Source organism: Sander vitreus, chromosome 4 (assembly GCF_031162955.1).
Source record: "Sander vitreus isolate 19-12246 chromosome 4, sanVit1, whole genome shotgun sequence".
In the NCBI taxonomy this organism is placed as follows: domain Eukaryota; kingdom Metazoa; phylum Chordata; class Actinopteri; order Perciformes; family Percidae; genus Sander; species Sander vitreus.
In genome coordinates, this window is record NC_135858.1 from 38,051,593 (window position 1) to 38,076,464 (window position 24,872).

Genomic DNA, 24,872 nt, shown 5'->3' on the forward strand with positions numbered 1-24,872 from the left:
GTTGTACTTTGTTTAGTTGTTTTCTGTCTCTGTGACGCTTTATGCTAAGTTTTGTTTGGGTTGTTTTTTTTGTATTTTAAAAACCCTTTAACATCGAAGGCAGGGACTACAGATGAAAAATAGCCTTTTGGCTAATTCTGGCTTTTTTAACCCATGGGAAATCATGCGTTTTATTAATTTGCGCTGTCCCCTTCCATAAATTAACTAAACTCAAACTCAGATGGGCCTAATCTCATGTCAATGTCCTGAGGCGATTATTTCAATATGTACTTTTAGCTGTACATGAGACAAGATATGTGAGGATCTCTGGGTAGCTTACTGCCTCAAGTACACTTATCTGGAAAACCTGGTTTATTTCATTCAATGTTTAATGCCTTGTCTTTCATTCTCCACGAGACAGTAGAGAGGTTACCGGAAATGAAGGGAAACGGCATGCCAAAAGGTCCGCAGCTGGGTTCAAAACTGGAACACTGCAATACGTATGACTTAAACCAGCAGGACCCTTATTTACAGTATTCATTAAGATCACTCAATTTTCCCAAAAACCCTAATTTGACCCAGGAACTCACTAAAGAAGCGTACCTCTAGCCTCTTTAAAATGAAATACTTTCATTACAATGTCTTTTCAGTTTTGGCCATCATTTCTATAAGCGTTAATGCCCAACGCGGGTCTGTTATGAGAAATGAATGGATTGGGAGGCCAGAACCGCGCGCTTTGGGTGGTTGCCTCCGACAGAGTCCATTAATTACCTGACAATAAACACCTGAAAGGGCATTAACCTACCTATACCATGGTCAGTTCCCAAAGAACATTTAATTAGTTTTATATTTTCATTTCCCTGGTAACTCCTGAGGGTTTGACAAATACCTGGAACAATCATCCCCATCCCATAAGGTTTCTTTCAGTTTAGAAGAGCAACTGCTGTTCACTGCTCCAGTAAACAGGACAGATCTTAGGGGCTTTCACACGGCCTCATTTAGTCCAGTAGGTGTAAATGCAGCCATCGCTCTCAGATGTGCACCAAATGCCAAAAGGATTAGTTTGGCTTCACCAAAGTCTCCATGCTTGAAGAGCGCAGTGTTTCTCAACGGGGGTGTTACAGCCCCCCAGGGGGTGTTCAGAGGATGACGGGGGGGCGCTGGAAGCTATATTGTGGAAAGGGGGGCATTGAGGTGCCTTTGGGGGGCATTTGTTTTAAGGCGAGTTTACACCAAAGGTTCACAACAATACGAGTTTACACTTTAAATAAGCAGTGGTCTGCAACATGAAAAGCTGCCAGTTTACTCCACTGTGATTGGACGAGACAGTGGACCGTTACTCTTCTTCTCTTTAGGCTTCGTGTGGTGCAGCGCCGTGCTGCCTTCAGGGGAACGGGCCGTCAGAGTATCATCTTATATAAACTCTGCGCTGCATCGTTATGAAATCGGTCTTGTCGTGAACATTATAGTCTATATTAAACTTTAACAATCTTTAAAAAGTCTATGAACATAGCTGTCGAACATTTTTCATTCAACGATATGATTTTCTGATGATTTGATAATAGGATTAATAATAATTATAACAATAATAGGATCTAATCATTAATATCCGGGGCAACTAGCCTACATCTTGTTTGATGGGGGGGGGGGGGGCGGCGCTGGTCCCAAAGAGTTTGAGAACCACTGTTAGAGATGATATAACAGCATCAGTTCCCCGTCTGACAGGAAGGTAAAGCAGGGAAAATATTCTAAATATACGATCCACTCACGATGTTTTAGGCGGGCCTGTTTTGAGGTGCACAACCCTTTTGCTGAGTGGCCCGTCTACAGCAGGACATTGCTTAGTCCTGGACGCTTCTGTAAACTGTAGGTAGCCGACCGCCACCTGCTGTAGATTATACAGATTAGTGATAGACCGATTTTATCGGCCAGCCGATATTTGCGTTTCTACGTGTATCGGCCGATACGCTGCTGCTGCGTTTGCCGAGTTTTTTCCCGGCATTATTTACAGACAGGCATCCACAGGCAGCTCGGTGTTGCTGGGGATGCTAACGTGCACATGCAGACCATGCACTGCCCCGCCCCCCCACTAGCAGGCTGCTATGGTGCTGGAAGCAGCATGGCAGTCTTGAATTACAAGTCAAGCACTTTATTTCAATGGCTACTTTTCAGGTTTGTTTTCTTAAAATTATTTAAATGTGTTGCCGAAGGACCTTTTGTAACGACCTGATTATATCTGATGTCAGCAAGCAATGCATCATCAAGGCTGTGTTGTAGAAGTTGACCCTTGCACAGTGAACCATATGCAGCGCACCCATCCATATGATGCACACTGCACACATAATTTGGGTGATATGAATGTAAGATGATTGCACTGATCTGTGTTTAGGTTTATTATTTTTAAAGACATGGCAGAGCAGATTCTGAAAACAAATCCAGTGTGGCAGGGTTTACATTTTTATGTAAATTGAATGAGCAAAAGCAGCATCGGCTCCAAATATCAGCAGCCCGTACCGGTCGTCGGCTAAGGCTGATGGGACAAAAATAAATTAAACAATCAGCTTCGGCACTAAAATCATGTCGATCCCTAATACAGATTATGGATAAATACTTCCCACAACCCCATTTCAAAACATCCAAACTCTTTAAAAAGGTATGAGCATGTGCGTGTAATTTTCATTTTTAGCTGTTGTAAGACTTCCACTTTGTCATAAAAGGAGAAACCACCCAGAGTCAACAGGTTTAGTTTTTATTTTCCATTGTAATACTTGACAGTTTCGATAGACCGTTTACAAGCAGTTGAACTCTGCGTTTCAGGCTGTAACCGTTGAACTGTGGCCCCTGCTTTGACGACCTGATTGGCTACAGTGAGAAATGGGTGGGGGGGGCTGCACGTTTTGGCCCATCAAGTCAAATTAAATAAATGACAATAAGAAAATTAGGCAACAAAGATTAAGACTTTTTGCTTTGGTGGTTCCTTTGGCAGACGTGCTTCTCTTTACTCTACCAATCAACCTGGACAATAAACGAGCACTTCATGAGCATATTCTCACACAGTTTCTATTAATAAGTGCTAACACAAGTCAGTATTAATCTGAATATACCGCGATAAGGCAGCTGTACACTAAACAGTTTGCTTTGACTCATTAAAAAAAAGAAATGCAAAAGAAGAACCTGTTTGTCACCTTCCACCTCGAGCCGCGGCGAGGCAGAGTAGAGCTCAGGCAGGAAAGAATCAGGGTTTGTTTGAGGGAATGACGAACAACAAGAGGTATTCTTTAACAGCCACAATGGAACCTGGTGTTTCAGCAGAGTAGTGATGAGAAAGAGGAGGGACGGTGGAGGACTGAACACATTGGTGTGGTAAGCGTAAACTAAGATGATGAGACAAACTTTTTAGTTGAAATACAGGGCTAGACGGTGCTTTGATTTGTGTCTGTACAGAGTTTGAACAGCCTTCTGATGCCCATAAACTCCAACATAAAGCTACTGACAGAAGCCTTGGGTCAATGCAGTTGTGTGGGGCAGCAATTTTAGCTCAAAAGTCTTGCTTCAACCAGACATGATTCAACACCAGCTGTCTGGCAGATTGAGTTTGATCTCACCTGAGTAAAGCACAAGGTGTTGGTTCCAAACTTGGATCGACACAGGATGCAACTTGTGAAATACATTTCTTTAGCATTTGATATGGAAGCCTATTTAAAAAGGGGAACAAACAAACACAATGTCTCTGCATGTCTGAAAACTTGACATTTGGAAGTCCAAAACGGCACCCAGAGTGCTACCTGGACAATCTCTCAAAGTGCTCCCACCGCCAAACCCTGGTACACCTAAACACCAACACAGTTCTAGCCACACCTCCTCCTCCTCCTCCGCTGGACAGGGCACTCAGTAGCGATAGTGGTCCGGTTTGAAGGGCCCCTCGGCGGGCAGACCCAGGTACTTGGCCTGCTTGTCCGACAGCTTGGTCAGCTTCACCCCCAGTTTATCCAGGTGGGCCGCTGCCACCTGCTCATCCAACTATTGAGACAAGAGAAATGGCAGAGAGCAAAGTTCCTGTTAGATGAAACTGGTGTTAGCTAATTATCAATTGTGTGTAGAAAACGTGTAGCCCTGAGGCCTGTACTACGAATCAAGATCAACATGCCCTGGATTTTTTTCAGTCACCCGGCTTCACTAACCCCAACAACCACGGCCCCGCATGACCTGTGTCACGACGCTGGTTAACTAGTTCATTCAACCCAGGGTTTCCCAATCCAGCGGCGCCCATTCACATAAAAGGCGGTGTTTGCATCCCTCTCTCTCCCCCTCCATGATCTTGTATTTTTGGCATATTGTATTTGGGACGTACTTGACCTTTTTCTGATACTAAATGGTAAGGTAGTATGGGTACTGGAGGGTAGATGTCTATTCAGTGTTCAAGGGTAGGATGGATACATTTAAGTTAATCATTGTAGCTGGCATGCATTCCCTTTGTTTTAAAGGTATCGTGATGTTTGTCAGCATATTTCACCTAAGCCTGAAAACCAGCGTGAAAGGAATAAAGCAGTAACTCCTAGTAGTTTTAGTGGTATAGAGAATGGTTGCATCAAATGCAGCTGGGTTCAGAAGGTGTGCAGGAATTTTGAGCCAAGCTATAAAACAAATGGAAGGGGGAACTGCTGGAGACATATTTGGTGCTTAACCCTCTGGGGCTGTCGATGTCCTATACTTCTGTCATATTTAATATCTCTAGATCAGTGTAGGGACTTGCTTTTTTGTTTTAGAAGCAGAGAGTTTTAACGATGTCTTCCTTGTGACCGTAGTTCATCCAGAAACTTTGTAATCCACCCTGGAACTTCAGTGACTTTTCAGAGACCGGTAAATCCACCTTACTAAATTAGTTGCAACCTTACTCTGACAATAAATCACGTCTCTCTAGAGATGGATAAAGCTTTGGGACAGATATTCACACACACAAAAATCTAGTCTAGCATTAAAAAAAAAAAATAATAATAATAAAAAAAAAAAAAAAGACTACCTCTGACGACACCAACTGCATATTGTTTTCATCATTTCAAAAACTACCCTTCACTTATTGCAATTGCTGGAGGTCTTGGATTATTATCAGGGATGTAAATTAATTGGCTGGCCCCACGTTTTCAGACATCTTTTAATGGCTCAACAAATGGAAAGAAGAGACCAGTCTGGCTCCTTCAAGCAGGATAGTGGTTTGGGTTTTGGTGCAGGGTGTAAATAAATGGCATCACTAACATTTCATTCTGCAGACTAGAGGTGGATATTAACGGCCAAGATCCGTTGTAATGCTAAGTGATGTACTGCATATAATACACTGTAATATCATAGTGTGGCTTCTGACCTTCTTGGGCAAGAAGTAGACTCCAAGGGGGTATTTGGCAGTGTTCGTCCACAACTCGATCTGAGCCAGAACCTACAGGAAAGGACATAAGTTGAGACGGTTTAATAAAGCTGGAGGGTCAGTAGGTTAGTATACCTCGGCCTTAAATTGAAATCTTGTTACAATCAGGTTGCTCAGTCACGACTTCCACTTTTTACTGCATGTAATAAAGCCCAACTCTCGCCAAAATGTAACCTAGGGTCTTTTAGTGAATGTACCCGAGTCAAACTGTAGTTTAAAAGCATATTTAGGACGGAAACGCCACTTTTAAGATGGACCGTATTCTGGTTTTTGGGTCAAATGGCCTTTGAATGGGAGAGCTAGGGACGCTACGATGCTAGCCTCAAAATATCTATGTTTAAACCACTAAGAAGGCTCGACACAACATGAGACTTTGCTCCAAGTATCACCAGGGACTCTACACATGAACTCAGCACTGACAACATTGGTTGTGTACCCAGAGGTTACTAAAAAGAAAGGTTTTAACAACTCACCGTAGCTCGTTTTTCCAGTCGCCTTCCATCTTGCCAGTCAGAAATAGTCGAGGGAGGAGAGTAAAGATGGAAAGCTCCTAAAGCTTAGTTCCATGTAAATGCACGGATGAGTCGTTTTGTCGTTAGTGAAACACAATATTGACCTTGTAGTTGAAAAAGGAGCCTCATAAGAATGATATTTCCTCCTATGGAGTCCGTTCATTCACATTCAGAGATCGGCTATTTTGGACTGGGAAGATGGCGGATAGCGTAAACAACAACAGCTAACGTGAGTTGTTAAAACCTCAAACCACCAATGTTGTCAGTGCTGTAGTTAAGGTGTAGAGTCCCTGGTGATACTTGGACCAAAGTCTCATGTTGTGTCGAGCCTTCTTAGTGGTTTATAAATAGATATTTTGATGTGATCATAGTAGTGTCCCTAGCTCTCCCATTCAAAAGGCCATTTGACCCAAAAACCAGAATACGGTACATCTTAAAAGGAGCACGTCGACTTATTGGGACTTTAACTTATTCACCGTAACCTCCAGAGTAAGACAAGTTACGGTGAATAAGCTAAAGTCCCAATAAGTCGGCGTGCTCCTTTAAAAGTGGCGATTCAGTCCTAAATATGCTTTTAAACAAAAGTTTGACTCTGGTACATTCACAAAAAGATTCTAGGTTGCATTTTGGCGAGAGTTACGCTTTAACAGCCATCTTTTTCCTTCTCTGGGTCACAAACTCAAAGTACCTGATTGGTGAAGGAGTTGCTCATGACGAAGGATGGGTGTCCCATGGCACAGCCCAGGTTGACCAGTCTGCCCTCGGCCAGGACGATGATGTGACGACCGTTCTTCAAACGAAAGCGATCGACCTGAGGAGAAAGAGAAGGATTACTGCTTCTGTGACCGTTAGGATACAGAACTCCGACTGATGTTGGAGAAGCAAGCATCGAGCGACCACAAATACAGGAGAGAGAGAAACCAAGAGAAGAGAAGCTGAAGAAGTCCTTCCTACCTGAGGCTTAATGTTGACTTTCTCTGCAGCGTTTTTGTTGAGCCAGTTCATGTCGATCTCACAGTCAAAGTGTCCGATGTTACAGACGATGGCATCGTCCTTCATGTTCTCAAAGTGACTGAAGGTAACACACACACACACACACACCATGCTGCTTGTTACTGTGCAAAAGTAGACATTTTTATGTAATTCAATAAGGCTTAGAATAATTCAAGCGTACATATTAGGGATACACCGATTGGTATCAGCAGAGAAATTTACAATGTTCAGAACTGTCATTGGCCGATTGATGCCGTTCTCCGTTCTTTGCGCCAAGTAAACAAATGTCATTTACAAAAAAATATTGACCTGAAAAATAAGAATAAATAATAATAAGACTAATAATAATAAATAATAATGAGACTAAGACTAATAATAAATAAGACTAATAATACTACTAATAAGACTAATAATACTAATAAATAAGACTAATAATAATACGACTAATACGACTAATAAGAATACTAATAATAATAGACTAATAATAATAAGACTAATAATAATGACTAATAATAATAAGACTAATAATATGACTAAGACTAATAATAATAAGAATAATAGAATAATAATAATAAGAATAATAAGACTAATAAGAATACTACCAATAAGACTAATAAGACTAATAATAAGACTAATAAAGACTAATAATAATAATGCTAATACGACTAATAAGAATAATACTAAGACTAAGAATACTAATAAGAATACTAAGACTAATAATAAATAAGACTAATAATACTACTAATAAGACTAATAATACTAATAAATAAGACTAATAATAATACGACTAATACGACTAATAAGAATACTAATAATAATAGACTAATAATAATAAGACTAATAATAATGACTAATAATAATAAGACTAATAATATGACTAAGACTAATAATAATAAGAATAATAGAATAATAATAATAAGAATAATAAGACTAATAAGAATACTACCAATAAGACTAATAATACTAATAAGACTAATAATAATAAGACTAATAATAAAGACTAATAATAATGCTAATACAACTAATAAGAATAATACTAAGACTAAGAATACTAAGACTAATAATAATACTAAGACTAATAATAATAATTAGACTAAGAAGAATACTAATAATACTAAATAAGACTAATAACTTCACACTAACTGAATGAGCAGAAATTCCCCACCATTAGGGAGTGTACCTGAAGGTACCATAGAGTCCCGTTGGAGCCCACGCTTTGTTAACTCATAACTCACAGGAAAGGCCAAATGTTGCCACATCTTGTCTCGGACTACGGCAGTGGCCGTGGTGTCTAGAATAGTCAGCCTGCAGGCTACAGGCAAGCTAACGTTACACTGTGTCTTTAGCTGCATGCTACGCTGTCCGCAGGGATTTCCCTTTTCAAATGCCGTGGTTAACAGGGTCCGAGTCGTTCTGTTGGCATGTGCTCTTGGCCTCCAGGTCATCGCTCCGATTTTAATTAGTTTGAAATGTCACAGGAAAAATTTTTAAGGGCTTTTCTGCCTTTAATTTGACAGGAGAAAGGGGAGAGAAGGGGGGGGGGGGGACATGCAGGAAATCATCACAGGTCGTCCCTGGACCTCTGCGTCGAGGCATTAAACTCTCAGTATATGTGCGCCTTTTCTACCCACTGAGCCAACCCGGCCACACAGGAACTTTTTTGGGTAGGGTACTGTTGTATGAGTCAGAACGATTAACGCAACATTAAGGCAGCGCAAAATAGTCGGCTACTGCCACCTTATTTGCCATGACAGAAATAGTAGGGGTGTGCAAAAAAACAACTGAAAAACACTGCAATCACATAGGAAAAGTAACTACATTTACAGACTCTGAATCGTGTTTGAATAGAAAAATCGTTTTTGAAATCGACTCAAGCCTGAAAATCAATATCGAATAGTGACATTTTCTGAATGGTGCACCCCTAGTGAATAGGGCATGGGTTATGCACCCTGCACCAAAACATCCAAGTTGGTCCAACGTACTGTCCCAGGATGATGTCCTCACATCCAGTGGTGGTGACGAAGATGTTTCCTTCCTTAGAAGCCTCATCCATGGTGGTGACCTCATAACCTACAGAGCAACAGAGAACAGGGCTTTATATAGTTGACTCTCAGGAATAGATTGTTCAATTCTCAAATAACGGGCGGTGTGTTGGAGCCAAGATTTGAATCTTAACTCCAAGGTAACTATCCATAGTTAACGCAAGTATTTTCTGCACAGCAGTGCCCCCTCTCCATGTTTAAAAATCAGTGTTCATGGAGAGATATCCATCCATCCAGAGCTGGGTAATATATGGATATATTGCTATCGTGATATGAGACTAGACATCGTCTTAGATTTTGGATATCGTGATATGGCATACGTGTCTTTTCCTGGTTTTAAAGGCTGCATTACAGTAAAGTGATGTCATTGTCTGAACTTGCCAGACTGTTGTAACTGTTCTATTATTTGTCTTTACCCGCTTAGTCATTATATCCACATTACTGATGATCATTTATCAAAAATCTCTGTAAATATTTTGTGAAAGCACCAGTAGTCAATACTACAACTGCAGGCAGTGGTGGCCTAAAGGTTAGAGACCGGGAGGTCGAAGGTTCAATCCCCAGACCGACAGGATAAAAATCTGGGTGGAGAAGAGTCCCCTCATTACCACCACTGAGGTGCCCTTGAGCAAGGCCCTTAACCAACTGCTCCAGTGGAGCTGCTCAGTGGCCAGCAGATCAGACTGGCAATACTGGGCAGCTTCCAGGTATGAATGTGATCAGATCAGACTGTGGTGGTACTGGGCAGCTTCCAGTATGAATGTGGTCAGATCAGACTGTGGTAGAACTGGGCAGCTTCCAGTATGAATGTGATCAGATCAGACTGCGATAGTACTGGGCAGCTTCCAGTATGAATGTGATCAGATCAGACTGTGGTAGTACTGGGCAGCTTCCAGTATGAATGTGATCAGATCAGACTGTGGTAGTACTGGGCAGCTTCCAGTATGAATGTGGTCAGACTGTGGTGGTACTGGGCAGCTTCCAGGTATGAATGTGATCAGATCAGACTGTGGTAGTACTGGGCAGCTTCCAGGTATGAATGTGATCAGATCAGACTGTGGTGGTACTGGACAGTTCCTGCAAAAGAGAGGCTGCCTCTCAGTGAGCTTCCCCTGAATAAAGGTTAAATAAAAAAAAAAAAACAATATCGTTGCTGTATCGATAAGAGGTATTTGGTCAAAAATATCATGATATTTGATTTTCTCCATATCGCCCAGCCCTATATCCATCCATCCGTATAGTTTTGGCCATCGTCCACTACCTTCCATGGCGGCCTGCAGGGCGTTGATGGGGTCGATCTCGGTGACGATGACGCGAGCTCCGAACCCACGCAGAGCCTGAACGCAGCCTTTACCCACGTCACCATAGCCCGCCACCACTGCAACTTTACCAGCAATCATCACATCTGTGGCTCTCTTGATACCGTCGATCAGGCTCTCCCTGCAGCCGTACAGGTTGTCAAACTTACTCTGCAGGGAGAGAGAGTGAAAACATATTACATATTATTCAACATGATGTCAAGGTTTCTTTCCGGGAATGATAGAAGAGTTCCCACTGAGCGCCTGGTATCAGATTCACAGGTTTTTCCGTAAGTCGGAGCATTCTCATGACCTCTAGTTCATATGGATATTTTACTGGACTTAATATTTGTATCCCTTATAAGACAATCCACAAATGTGCACCATGATTCACATATTTCACGAACCACACACTGTACATGCGTTTGGTTTCATTTGTGTGTGCGTAAAGTCATACCACAAAAATACAGACGTTCAATTACGCAAGTCCACTAAAAGCTTGTAACTGAATTTAAAATAAAAGGTCAGAGCCATTCACTTTTGCTGTATAATTCTTGTACTGTAAGCATTTTAATCAATACCAATGCCTAAGATTTAGGTTTTCTAGAAACCAGTCTGCATCTTACATGAATACAAGACATACTGATATTAAAACATAACAACCTGTAAAGTCACGACCGACCGACAGACAATGGTGTGGTATTAAAAACACGTTTCCTTTATGAATGCATGTTACACATGATTCTTAGATATTTGTGTCCACCATCCAACTCACACTACAGGATGCAGCTGAAGAGGATTAAAGGTTGAGGCCGTTTACCTTTGTGACGGAGTCGTTGACGTTAATGGCGGGCACTTTCAGCTCGCCCTTTTTCAACATCTTGTACAGGTTGTGGACACCGGTAGTAGTCTCCTCTGACAAGCCCCGTATACCTGATGACAAGGTCGCGTGATTATGGAAACCATAATTACAGACAGTTCTCCTCAACAGGGAAAGAAATGTCTCAATAGTGAGCATGGCTAGTAAGACACATGGCTACTAAGTGTACTAATAACACTGTGCATAAAACAAAGGGAGTTGAAAATGATGCTTCAATGCAGGGGTGTCCAACTCAGTTTCCCAGAAGGCCACACTGGAAAATGAGAATCACATCGAGGGCCCGACAAGTTTATTGACATGCTTTTATTTAAGAGTCAAAATATTTTGACTGTATTATTGCATGACTCATGTACTGTAGTCTTCTCACTTACATTTTGGGCCTCAAAGCCACAAAAAAGGTTTGTCAAAGAAGTTCCTCAGCCAGCGACAAACACGTTGAATGAAAGCGCCAAAAAGTTGAAAAAGGCCGAAAAAAGGCGCCAAAATAGTCTCAAAAACTTCCTAAAAAGTGGCAAAACATTGAGTAAAGTGTCAAAAACGTTAGAACGGTGCCAAAAGCATTGAAAAAAAGTGCATAAACCGCTGGAAAAGGTACCAAAAATGTAAAAAAGTAATTGTGAATCTAAATTGAAATGCGGGCCGGATCAAAACCTGCGAGGGGCCGGATTTGGCCCTCGAGTTTGACACCTGTGCTTTAATGCAACAGATGTATACGTCCAGTTTAGTGTCCCAAATTCCCCATGGAGATGGGTTAGAATCAGTGTTAATCCCACAGATGGTAGCTTTGGGACACTAAAGTGCACGTATACCAACAGATTGTGCATCATCATAGTCTGACAGCTCTATGGTGGTTATGTTCTTAATCACAGTAATTTAAGAACAAGCTTTATGCATCTAAATACAAATACAGTGTGTTTAACTGTCGGTGGAGAGAATCACTCCGAGTCCTCAGTAGGTGTCTGAGTCTCAGTGCAGACCACCACCAGTCTCTCTCTGCCGCCTTATGACACAGCTGCAACACGACAGTTGGGCTGCAACGCCTCAAGGGGCATTAAATCAAACATGTACACACACAAATAAGAGGAAACAGCGCCACGATAGAGAACTAACAAATTTTGTAAACTCTTAAAATAAACAAATAAGGTTATGCACTGTATGAACATATGTCTGCTGGGAATTCAAAATGTTGAAACACGAATTAAGACGTTTCCCTGTGGACCAGCTTGTGTCAGACCACTGCTGCCATCTAGTGTCCAAAACTCTAGAGCTTAAACATCCAACTCACTTTGTTTTATGTAGTTATTAGTACACTTAGTAGTCCAACATCCATATCCCTGTATCATCCATACAGGGATAGTATTATACATCATATCATCCATACAGGGATAGTATTATACATCATCTCATCCATACAGGGATAGTATTATACATCATATCATCCATACAGGGATAGTATTATACAGCTGTTATACATCTATCAGATCAGTACTCGGTATTGGCCGATACGCAAGTTCAGGTATCAGAATCGGGAAGCAAAAAATGATATCGGGCCATCTCTAGAATGTACCTGAGTCAAACTTTCGTTTAAAAGCACATTTAGGATGGAAGAGTCACTTAAGATTGACCGTATTCTGGTTTTTGGGTCAAATGGCCTTTTGAATGGGAGTGCTAGGGACACTTTGACGCTAGCCTCAAAATCCATCCATCCATCTTCATCCGCTTATCCGGGGTCGGGTCGCGGGGGTAGCAGCTCCAGCAGGGGACCCCAAACTTCCCTTTCCCGGGCCACATTAACCAGCTCCGACTGGGGGATCCCGAGGCGTTCCCAGGCCAGGTTAGAGATATAATCCCTCCACCTAGTCCTGGGTCTCCTAGCCTCAAAATATCTATGTTTAAACCACTAAGAAGGCTCGACACAACATGAGACTTTGCTCCAAGTATCACCAGGGACTCTACACCTTAACCACAGCACTGACAACATTGGTTGTGTACCCAGAGTTTACTAAAAGAGGTTTTAACAACTCACGTAGCTCTTGTTGTTTCCGGCTGCTACCACCTCGGCAGTCACAACGAGTCAACATCAAAACAAGGAGCCCCAGATTTAGGATATCTTGGTCACCGGTGGAGTTAAGGTGTAGAGCTCCTGGTGATACTTGGAGCAAAGTCTCATGTTGTGTCGAGCCTTCTTAGTGGTTTCAAAATGGCTATTTTGAGGCTAGCATCGTAGCGTCCCTAGCACTCCCATTCAAAAGGCCATTTGACCCAAAAACCAGAATACAGTCAATCTTAAAAGTGGCGTTTCCGTCCTAAATATGCTTTTAAACTACAGTGTGACTCGGGTACATTCACTAAAAGACCCTAGGTTACATTTTGGCGAGAGTTAGCTTTAAGTCGTGATTTAACAGTGTGAAGGCTGGGGGCCGGTCTGACATGCAGAGGCAGGTCATTCCACAGCCTCGGGGACACGACTGAAAATGCGCCATCTGCCCTATTATTGAGTGGCGTTCTAGGGACAACAAGAAGGAGCTGGTCAGCTGACCTTAATGACCTCAGGAGGGTGCAGCTTCAGTAGTTCAGCGATATAAGCTGGGGCTTGACCATAACTCAACCATGCATTGTTATCAATGACACTTTAAAGTGCTCATATTCTGCTCATTTTCAGGTTCATAATTGTAATTTGAGAGATTGTACCAGAATAGGTTTACATGGTTTCATATTTTAGTTGTACTGCTCATTGCTGCAGCTCCTCTTTTCACCCTGTGTTCAGGTCTCTGTTTTAGCTACAGAGTGAGACCTCTCACTGCTGGAACATCTTTGTTGGCAGTCGCACATGCTCAGTAGCTAGGTAAGGACTACAGGCTCAGTAGCTAGGTAAGGACTACACGCTCAGTAGCTAGGTAAGGACTACAGGCTCAGTAGCTAGGTAAGGACTACACGCTCAGTAGCTAGGTAAGGACTACACGCTCAGTAGCTAGGTAAGGACTACATGAGCTAGCTATCCGTTTCTCCAACTTCAGTAGAACAAGGCCGGATTAGCTGGAAGACTTCTTCTAAACGAGGGAACACTTCCACCTTTGTGTGAATACCTGCAGAACAGGGACATGGAAGTAGTTCTTTTGGAGATTAGGGTGCTAGTGGGTGTTGTAGCAGTGTTTTGCCATTGAGAACGAGCTAGCATGCTAACGGTTAGCCCCCTAGCCCCCTCGTCTCAGCTAGCGACGTAGAAAGCCGTGCAGATGTTGACCAGCTGACCCGGAGACTGAAGGCAGGACACATTCAGAAACAGTATCTCACTCAGAACAGCATGGATGGATTGTTCCAAGTTTGTATGAAGCACCAGAGACACAAAATAACTCCCCAAATCCCAGAAAATGATTTTTTCCCCCCATAATATGGGCACTTTAAGCCTTTCTAAACCCTGCTTAAACTAGCAAACAGGAGAAAATCAACAGCGACGTCATGATAATAAAACAGTGTTTAAGCAAACCAACCTGCCAGCAGTTTGGGATACTTCTGGTGGACCATGTTGGTGAGGTCCCCTCCATCGTCCAGGATCATGTTGAGGGGCTGGCCGTCCTTGAAGTACAGCGTCTGTTCGATGCACCACACGTACTCCTCATCTGTCTCACCTTTCCATGCATACACTACACAAAGAGAGGGACAGATTTACTTATGTGCCTTCTTTCTGAGACCCAGGTGAGAATATTCCAACCACTAGCAGTACTTCTGAATTGTCGGTGGAGAGAATCACTCCGAGTCCTCAGTGGGTGTCTGAGTCTCAGTGCAGACCACCACCAGTCTCTCTCTCTGCCGCCTTATGACACAGCTGCAACACGACAGTTGGGCTGCAACGCCTCAAGGGGCATTAAGACAAATAACATACGATAATGGGAGCAATAATAATATTTTTTGAGAAATGGCTTGTCATTTATTGTAAAACTCCTCTTAAAAATCAGTATTTGTAAAACCAAAGCCCAGATTTGTATCAAGGCTTAAGTGTATGTAGGGAGGTCTTTGGTGTTTTTTGCCCCCAACGGCTCCTCCCAGGCTGTGCAGCAATGGTTGTTTAGGGTTAGCTGTCTGGAAGGCGCCGCTGGAGGCAAAAAACACCATCGAGCATGTAGGGATGTCACGAGAACCCGTACTTCGGTACCAAAATTCTGAAAGCGTGCCAGTACTCATTTTCCACAGTACCGTAGGTAATGGAGAATGCAATCCTTCCGGACCTGACGGGGGCAGTATATATGCCCAACGTTAAAAATGTTGACTGCCGCTAAATGCTGAAGAACACTGACCAGCATGGAAAACAGCAACTAGCCCCTCATCTCCCTGTACGGCTTGACCGTATTCAGCTTCTGGCTTTACCATACATCTACCACTTCACCTGGACTTTCCCGTACAGCTACAGCTTTCACCACTTCACCTGGAACTCCCAAACCGCAAGCGAGTCCATTTCTCTCTGCCGTTGCCCATCACAACCCAACGTCTGATAGGGCTTGTTTTAACGGACCTCTATAACCTTAGTTAACTTTAACCAGCCAACAATGCACATTTGATGAACATGTACAGCAGTACATGTAGAAGTGCCAGATTGAAGCCCAAACTGGGACACCAACGTGCAAATTGACCTGGTACAACTTTAGGCTCCATCCACACTATGCTGGCTACGGCTGTGAAAACAGATTTTAGGTCATTTTAATCAAGAGCTCGACCCACACCGAAACACCTCGATCTCAATATGTGCATCATAGTCTGCACCTGATCAGGAGGAGGAGTCTCTCTCTCTCTCTCATCTCAGAAAAGGTTTACTGGTGTAAAATAAAATGGAGATTAGGTTTTCTTGGATCTGAAATGCTCTTTTTATTTCCTAGCCGTTGTAAAATCACGGCACCAAATCACAGCATCTGGAAGCTTCAGGTATTTCATGTGTGTAAAATCAGGTCATTAAGACCAGTTTCTATTGAATCCCATGGGCTGATTTTATATAATCAGAATGTAGTTGTACCAATTTGTTGATCAAATGAAAACGGACAGAAAGACTTCCACGCAGCACCAACTGCAGGCTTACTTTTATAGTTTCCTCGTTAACACTAAGAGCACATGGCTGGCATTTTAGATTTAACTACTCTGGAGACTGCTCAGACTCTCGTTTTTGGGTGAGGAAAACACCAGCTTGGTGTGGAGAATGCCAAAAGGGGAGAGAGATAATTCAGATTATAGCCAGTACGGTGCAGACATATTCTCGCAATGGACAGTTAGACAGCTTTATACCTGTAGTCGGAAGGGAAACTTAACCCTTGTGTTGTCATCCGGTCCGCCACGAAAAAAAAAAATGTTGAAGTTTCTCGTTTGTCACTTTTTTCAACATTTTTATGGCTCCCCCCCCGACGTTTGTGGCTTTTTCAATGTTTTGTGCACTTTTCCTAAAGTTTGTAGGTCTTCTTTCAGTGTTCAGAAGTGTCAAAAACACAAAGACCTACAAACTTTAGGAAAAGCACCCAAAACATTAAAAAAGGTCACAAAAAACGTCAGTGAAAAAGCCACAAAAATGTTGAAATTTTTTTTTTGTTGCTTTTCCTAACGTTAAGTCTTGTGTGTTTTTAACATTTGCAGCTGATTTCGACGTCCCATATTGGCCGTTATAAACACACAGGAAAGTATTTTCTTGCCAAGAGAGATTGAAACTCCTAACACACAGCTGGTTGACCAGCTGATTAAACGCCGTATACAGAGGTGGCGTGCGTTACCTGGAACGCCAGTCTTGGCGATGGCAGAAGCAGCGTGATCCTGAGTGGAGAAGATGTTGCAGCTCGACCACTGAACCTGAGGAGGAAGAGAGAGTCAGGAGGGGGAGAAAGTCTCAACTACCTTCTATCATTTGACTGAATGTGTTCATTTCCCAATCTTCTATAATCTAGTAATTAGAGCCTGGCTGATATCAGACATTGTCCAAACGATCGGTATTTATAACAGCCGATAAATAGGTAAGATAAAGAGTTGGTGTTGCAGTTTGTCCACCAGAGGGCGCTCTACAGCGCCCCTGTCAGAAACACTCGTGTTTAACCCTTTAAGTTTGTATTTTTATACATTTCATTTATCAGAACTTAATATATTTTGATGTTCCCGTTGTGGTAATAAAACAAACGGTTTATTTTCATTAATTTAGTGAGGACTGATAACTAATGTTAGGGAAATCTGTAGAGAGAGAGTTTATGGATTTCTTTTGTTTAAATATATAATCAGCTGATATATCAGATTTTTAAATCAAATATTTGTATTGCTATCGGCCTTAAGTCCTATCAGTCGGGCTCTACTAGTAATAGAATTAATTTTTGAGGCAGTGAATTAAAGCTATAAAAGAAGCTCATTTAACAAACCGCAATCACCCAAACGTCCAATGGTTATTTACATGAACTCAGGTAACCTGGTCCCTGATGGATTTCAGCGGTAACTGGAGGTTATGAAGAACTGTGGCCAGGTCTGACAGGCCCATGTGTCTCAAGGGGTAATCCAACAACCTCTCGGCTGACGTACACCTTTTGTGTTTAACTGTCGGTGGAGAGAATCACTCCGAGTCCTCAGTGGGTGTCTGAGTCTCAGTGCAGACCACCACCAGTCTCTCTCTCTGCCGCCTTATGACACAGCTGCAACACGACAGTTGGGCTGCAACGCCTCAAGGGGCATTAAGACAAATAACATACGATAATGGGAGCAATAACATTTGGTGAGAAATAGCTTGTCGTCATTTCTCATCACTAAAACTCCTTTTAGAAGACAGTATTTGTAAAACCTTAGCCCAGATTTGTATCAAGGCATGTAGGGATGTCACGAGAACCGGTTCTACGATACCAACTGTGCACCAAAGTATTGAGTATTGTGTACTTTTGTTGGCATCGGTACCGAATACTAGATTTTTGGTGTGGTGACATCCCTAAGTGTATGTGCTTTGCCCCATTTTATGAAGTTAAAATGACCAGAGACCATCTGGATGAGTGTTCACTCTGCTTTACCATCATGATAATAAATCAAACTCTTTAAATTACAGATTTATGGAAGCAGAAATTACATTGTACACACACACACAATCTCCAAAAATAAATGGTCAAAAAAAAAGTAAATCTAAAATGCTGTACAGAAGCATGTAAACGTTGGTTTCAAAGCTGTCAGATTTCTCCCAATAAACTAGGCACCGATCATTTCAAATTGACCCCTCAACTGAAATCGTCAAATGCCGTCCAGAGGCTTGTGAAAGTGGGTTTTACGGTCAGTTTCCTCCCAGTAACTGAGGTACTGGAAAGTAAAATTCACGCCGAGCTGAGTGTACACTGATAACGGAGAGAGCAGTCATTCATTCTGTTGGTTCTCAGGGTGCTGGTTACTGCAGCATGAAACCAGTCCTGGTCAGACCGACCAAAACAAGATAACAGAACACACACGGCCTTGAGGCAGAGAGAAAATCCCACTTACTGAGAGTCTCCCTCTCCTGCTGTAGTGCAGTTTAGCAAGGCAGAAGATGACAGAAGTTATACTGAGCAGCTCCTGCTATGAAATCAGCAGCAAACTTAAACCAAACTGCTCTCTTCTCTGATGAAAGCCGATTTAACCAATACACACACTTCTATGCCACAACTTTTAGCTTATTTGTTTAAAGTATTGCATTTAAATAACATATTGGCCTATTAGGTTTGTGGTTATTTAGGTTTATTACGCTTTATATGAATGAAGAAACCAAAAATCACATAAAGACTAGGCCTAACTGAGCCAAATACAGATAGTGATTGTTTCACTCATAGAAAAAGTTTAACTGGATCTCTCTCTCTCTCTATGAAAAAGCAGTAGATGCTCCCTCTTGAACAGTAAATATGCATGAAGGTCACCTCAGCCCCGAGGGCGGTGAGGGTCTCGATGAGCACGGCGGTCTGCAGGGTCATGTGGAGGCAGCCGGCAATACGGGCGCCCTTCAGCGGCTTGGACTGACCGTACAGCTCCCTCATCTTCATCAGACCGGGCATCTCATTCTCTGCGATATCAATGGCCTTGCGCCCCCATTCGGCCAGGCTGATGTCAGCTAAGAGAGGAGACAACAGTATGTTCAAACAAACAGTCTCGCCAAGCCTTCTACAATTAACTCATTTTTTAACCCAGTTTGAATCGGCAGTATCAATGGAATGTTTGAATTAAAAAAACCATAACCAAACATCAGTAATGAGATCCTCCTGATGAGTCAAATTACACCATCCACTCTAAAAATGTTCTGTTTAATAGGAGTTATTGCTCAGTGACAACTAATCAAAGTAGTTATTTCATTTGAGAATATAACAAACACAAGGGGCACTAAACACTGCTTGCTGGAGGCAAAACTCCTCAATGCTGCAGGTAAACCGTCACACATTAGGGGTGCAAGATAGATTGACTCAATATATCGAAAGTGTCTCAATAAGTATGCAATATTTAGTTCATTTTATGGAGTCCTGTCTGTGTGGCTTAGTTATGTTTGATTTAGAGCTTGAAACGCTGTAAATGATCATATTTCATTGACCCGTTACCGCACTACGTGACAAACCCTACGGAGCGTACCACGTGTGTGCATATTTCAACAGAGTGACCCGTTAAGAGACACACGCTTTCTAATCTGTGGGACGGACGGACAGACGCAGTTTCTTTAGCAGTCCCTATGATGCTTTATACCAAACGTGTTTTAACCCAACCAAGTTGCTGATCACGTCCTCTAAAGCAAAAACTCCCTAAAAACTAAGACGTTGTTGCAAAGAACACAAGCGCAAGAAGTGTAGCTGAAACACCCGCTGAACGTAGTTTGATCACCAGAATTACCACATGAACACCAGAGCTTCACCACTAATCTCAGTCCATCAACACACAGACAGCTTCCTGGTTTAACAGGAACCGAAGCCAGTTCTAAAATGCAGGCTCCACAATAGAGCCCGACCGATGTATCGGCGGGCCGATAAGGCTTTTTCTTTTTTGCTTTATCAGCATTTATAACGGCCGATAAATGAATATTTAAAAAATAACGGCTGAAACCCCCTTCAACCATGTGATGAGTGTTGGTGTTGCGTAGTTTGTCCACCAGGGGGCGCTCTACACTCACTAACCCTTTAAGTATCATATCTTAAGTTTGTATTTTTATACATTTTATTTATCAGAACTTAAATATATTTTGATGTTCTGTTGTGACAATAAAAAGTTTATTTTTTAACTGCATTAGGGATGCACTGATCCGACTTTCAGTCCCGATACGATGCCTGGGCTTCGTGCATCTGTCATACCGATCTGATGCCGTTGTTTAATTAATAATAATAATAATACACTGTACATCTTCCACTATGGGTTACTTTTTTCGTAATGGAAAACCAAAAGGCGAGTCGAGCACCAGACCTTCCTAACTAAGACAAAATAACAGATATATTTAGATCTTATTTATTTGTACACTCATCTCTTCCAGCATGCAACACACATGCAGCAGAGGGAATAAACTAACAGAACTGGACCGGCCCGTTGATACGTTCATATTTCCGATCAGCTATTTTGTCAACATCGGGACCGATATCCGATCTTAATATTGGATCGGTGCACCCCTAAACGGCATTATCATATTCTTTTACGATGACTGATAAATAACTCATGTTTGGGAAATCTGTGTTTTGTTACGCGTTTATGGATTTTAAAAAAAATATCTATCAGTCGATATTTAAAAATCCGATATATCAGATTTTTAAAACACCTTTATCGGTCGGGCTGTACCCCTCAATGCTGCAGGATCAAAGTCCACCCCCCTCTACCAGAGGCTGCAGCCTGTGCAAACACCTCTGGCCTGGCTGCTCATTCAAGCCAGTTCCTGACAGGATTAGTGGGAATTCACACAGCCTGCGTCAGCCGGTGCAGCAAAAACAGTTCTTTACATTTTTGAATGCGGGTAGTGCATTTAGGCTGTGGCAGAGTTTTCCACAAGGGGGACACGCAAAAAAAAACAGCACTCAGTTGAGATGTGAATCAGTGTGTGGTTCTGTACAGCTACATGACCAGAGCACTAATATTGGGTTCAAATCCCATCCAAAGCCACCTAGTACAGTATTAGGATTTGAAGTACAGTATCTACCAGGTACGCATGCCCTCACGACTGGAGAGACACACACAAAGTTATCTGTGTGTTCATTGTAATTGCTGGGTGAGTGCCAAAAGCTACTTTATAATAATTGTAGATTACACTGTGCTTAAATGCGTCATATTCCCAAATAAAGGTCTTATAAAATTACCACAACCTTAACTGACACACAGAAACCCTGGCCAGTCACCTGAGCCAATCAGATGGGACTGCCTCAAGCCAATGGAGCCAGCCAATCTGAAGGCTGTTTAATGCTTCTGCATTAACTCCACGCCGTAGCTACCAAGGGGGTCAGCTTCTCCTCGGAGCTCGTAACTCCTATGGCGCCATTCTGATGCTACCAAGCCATCACCTCCGTTAGCATCCCGTTAGCATCCCGTTGACTGCCATTCATTCTGACGTCACTTTGACAGAGAATACCTTTACATCTGAAGCATTTAAAGACTATTTGTCCGTTATTTATTTCTAAAGAAACACGACAATGTCTAAAAGGCTCCATTACCTTGTAGCTCACGTTATGGCTCCGTAGCAGACGTTTTTATAACAATAGGCTAACGATTGGGTCATAACCACGAGACTTCCTGTCTCATAGTAGAGGAGTTACCGTATAGTACAGGAGAAGCTCTCAGGCAGTTTGGACGGGGACACACACGCCTGGCTCGTAGCTGAGCTGAAGAGTTAGGGTCAGCGTGAACCATCCGATGTGCATAGTGCATTACATCAGCTGTGTCTCAAACCGCCTACTGTCACACTTCAAATACGTAGTTTGAAGTATATCGTGTAGATAACCCACTAAAAGTACCCCGATGACCCCCTAAAAAACGGTCAAAAAGTTCAGTGTGGAACGATGGACCCTACTCGCACTAAACGGGCGCCATCTTGACTACAAAGACTCGACGGGCAGCTGATTGGACGAACGCGTCACGTGGGTCTGGCTCCTCGAGAATTTCAAACAGACCTTAATGGCGGCTCGTTCAGAATACGATCTCATATTGTCCTAAAATAGTTCACCGAAACGTGTTTCTGGAAACATGTGAAGAGAGAAACAGGCCGTGCAGCTGCTGAATCTGTCTTCATTTCAGATCAACAAAGGTCATTTTAACAGATGTTCATCAGATTCTGAGAGACTCTAGTCACGCTCATCCTGCTCCCCGTTTCCTGGTGAGTCCCGACTGTCCCGTCACTGACTGAACGTGTCAGGTCGGCACAAATGAAGCCGACAGCTCCTCCAACAGACGACGGCACGAACACACCGACCAGACTCGAGTCACCGACCTCGCCAGACTGTCAGACGGACGATCATCAGGTTGGTGTGTAGCTGCCTTTAGGGTCACTGGAGCATCGGGCTGCCACTAAATTATTTTCATTATCAATTCATCTGCAGATTATTTCCTCAACTAATCGATCAATCTTGTATCCTATAAAATGTCCAGAAAATGCTGAATACAAATTCACATGAAAAAATAACGCAGATTAATCCATTCCATATTGAGGTTTGACCTCAATTGACTCAACAGCAGCTAACGTTAGCCTACCGCTAGCTAGTTAACACTACACTCGACAGCAGCTAACGTTAGCCTACCGCTAGCTAGTTAACACTACACTCGACAGCAGCTAACGTTAGCCTACCGCTAGCTAGTAGCTGGATTAAACAGGGTTAAATGCTGACAGCTAACCCTAAACGGTGTAAAGTGTGACTGTGTTTTACTGTAGAGGATTCAACACCGGGATGTAACAATCTGCAGCTGCCGTCGGAGAAACAACACAGACGGGCGTTCAATGAAACTGGTAAACTACAGCCTCGTGGTGCATTTGAAGTTATTGTAAATGTCCTTTTCCCATCTGGTTGTTGTTTTTGTCATTCAACAGCAGTTTACTAGTGAAATAAATTAGTTATTGTTATACATTATTATTAAATCATTTAATGTTGACCATATGGCCTTAGCAATAAACAAGCCTTCTTTAATGTCACCAACTGTTGTTTAGTTCCTTTTTTTCTTAAAAGAGATAGACAGACAGACAATTGCAGCTAGAATGGATTAAGCACTACTGATATTATGTTATACAATAGTGAATGGGTTGTTTGCTGCAAACCCACTAAACATAGCCTAAATGCTAAGACTTGTCACTGCTACATTTCAATGGCCGAGGCAAACTGCAAGGTTGGTCTACAGACTAAATGAGGCACCAACAGACTGAAGTAAATGAGTGATCCTGCTGGAGTCAGAGTAGTAACGGGGCGGTGTAGACTTTGCCCCAGAGCTGTTCTGTTAGCAGTACATTGTCCACCTAACCAGCTGCTTCACAGCGGCCAACACATGTCACATTTTGGCAGATAATGATTGCAGTGTTACAACTGCAGTTATTTCAATGGAAAATGACCAACAGCAGCTCACATTATGTTGCATGCATTCCCTGGTATTTCCACCTCAAGGCAATGCGCTCTTTATTTGTTTGTGCATTTGTTTAATTTAGTTAATAGCAAAACCCTTTGGGTCGTTTTAACTTAAATTGTTCGCCCTCATTTGGTGCTTCTCCATTTCTGAAGCCGAACAACACCTTAAGGAATATTTCCTCTGGTGCATACATTACAAAACATTTAATCAGATGCATTTAGCTCTCAAAGCTGCTCCACATGAGGACCACGTGCAGCCCTAGTATTACTACGGTACGTAAGTTGCATACAGTGCAGCTTCAGTCTCTGCCTGCTCCTGTCACTCATGTAAAAACGGCGCCGAGGAGTCAGGCATCACGGGAATTGTAGTTTGCAAACACAGTCATGCTATCCGGCATCCGCCTCTGGCTCCGCTAATAAACTACAACACCCAGAGGCTGTGGGCGTCGTTGCTGTTCACGCAGAAGCCCATGCTCGGCGCTAGTACGACCGTTAAATTACGATTTATTCTCAGATTTAAACACACTTCGCAAACTGCGAGTACCTAAGTTAATATGTACAAGTAAGAAGCTTACAATGACTGAAACGAACAACAATATATGCTAAATGACAACAACGCCATACTATATTCACCACATGCTAGCGAGTTAACGTTAGCAGAAACGCAAGAAAGAGCTAACGTTATACTGACACTGACCAACTTTGAAGGGAAGTTTCTCAGACATTGTTGTTTTCTGGTTGTTGTTGTTGTTCCGGGCAGAGTGAATGTAGCAGCAGCCTAGCCGACGCACAGAGACAGAGAGGGGAGGGACATCAACATGACGGCTCGCTTTTTATCCTAGAAGCCACATTCAAACAGGCTCAAACCCGGATCTACTCTGGATTCCTATTGGCTGCGGAAGCTCCCGCCCCGCGTGTGAGTGATTCGATTGGATAACGTTGATGTGGGCAGACAGCTAATGACAACTTGAGACCACAGTGAAAATAGTTATATCTAGACTCGGTGTTTTCCCATTTGGCAAATAAGTAACATTGTTACTGGTCTATTCTGTATTCTATCATATTCTATTACATCCCATTGTATAGTACTTGGGCTGAATAATAATGTTTTAGGTTACACAAACGCGTTACTCCACACCTGCAGACTTGTACTAACATGCATGTTGAACTGCAAGGGGTTTGTTTTTGTCTGTGAACTGAACTAGATTGTTAAAAAAATCCAGAAGTTATC

The 24,872-nt window shown here is 42.5% G+C and overlaps 1 protein-coding gene and 3 non-coding genes across 4 annotated transcripts; all 4 read right to left on the minus strand.

Annotated features, from left to right (window-relative positions):
• Positions 1-2,712: 2,712 nt before the first annotated feature.
• Positions 2,713-24,461, minus strand: ahcy (adenosylhomocysteinase). Its single transcript, XM_078249548.1, has 11 exons — positions 24,339-24,461; positions 19,001-19,191; positions 16,871-16,946; positions 14,615-14,767; positions 11,064-11,176; positions 10,207-10,414; positions 8,886-8,973; positions 6,865-6,982; positions 6,599-6,721; positions 5,339-5,410; positions 2,713-3,999 (listed from the first exon to the last, which is right to left on the minus strand). Exons 1-11 carry the CDS (start codon positions 24,364-24,366, stop codon positions 3,868-3,870), a joined length of 1,302 nt encoding a protein of 433 aa, XP_078105674.1. The 5' UTR covers positions 24,367-24,461; the 3' UTR covers positions 2,713-3,867.
• On the minus strand, positions 12,042-12,176 carry LOC144517468 (small nucleolar RNA SNORA17). Its single transcript, XR_013501931.1, has one exon. It is a non-coding gene; the product is annotated as a small nucleolar RNA SNORA17 (small nucleolar RNA).
• On the minus strand, positions 14,854-14,990 carry LOC144517469 (small nucleolar RNA SNORA17). Its single transcript, XR_013501932.1, has one exon. It is a non-coding gene; the product is annotated as a small nucleolar RNA SNORA17 (small nucleolar RNA).
• On the minus strand, positions 17,672-17,808 carry LOC144517471 (small nucleolar RNA SNORA17). The gene has a single exon (XR_013501933.1). It is a non-coding gene; the product is annotated as a small nucleolar RNA SNORA17 (small nucleolar RNA).
• Positions 24,462-24,872: the final 411 nt, after the last annotated feature.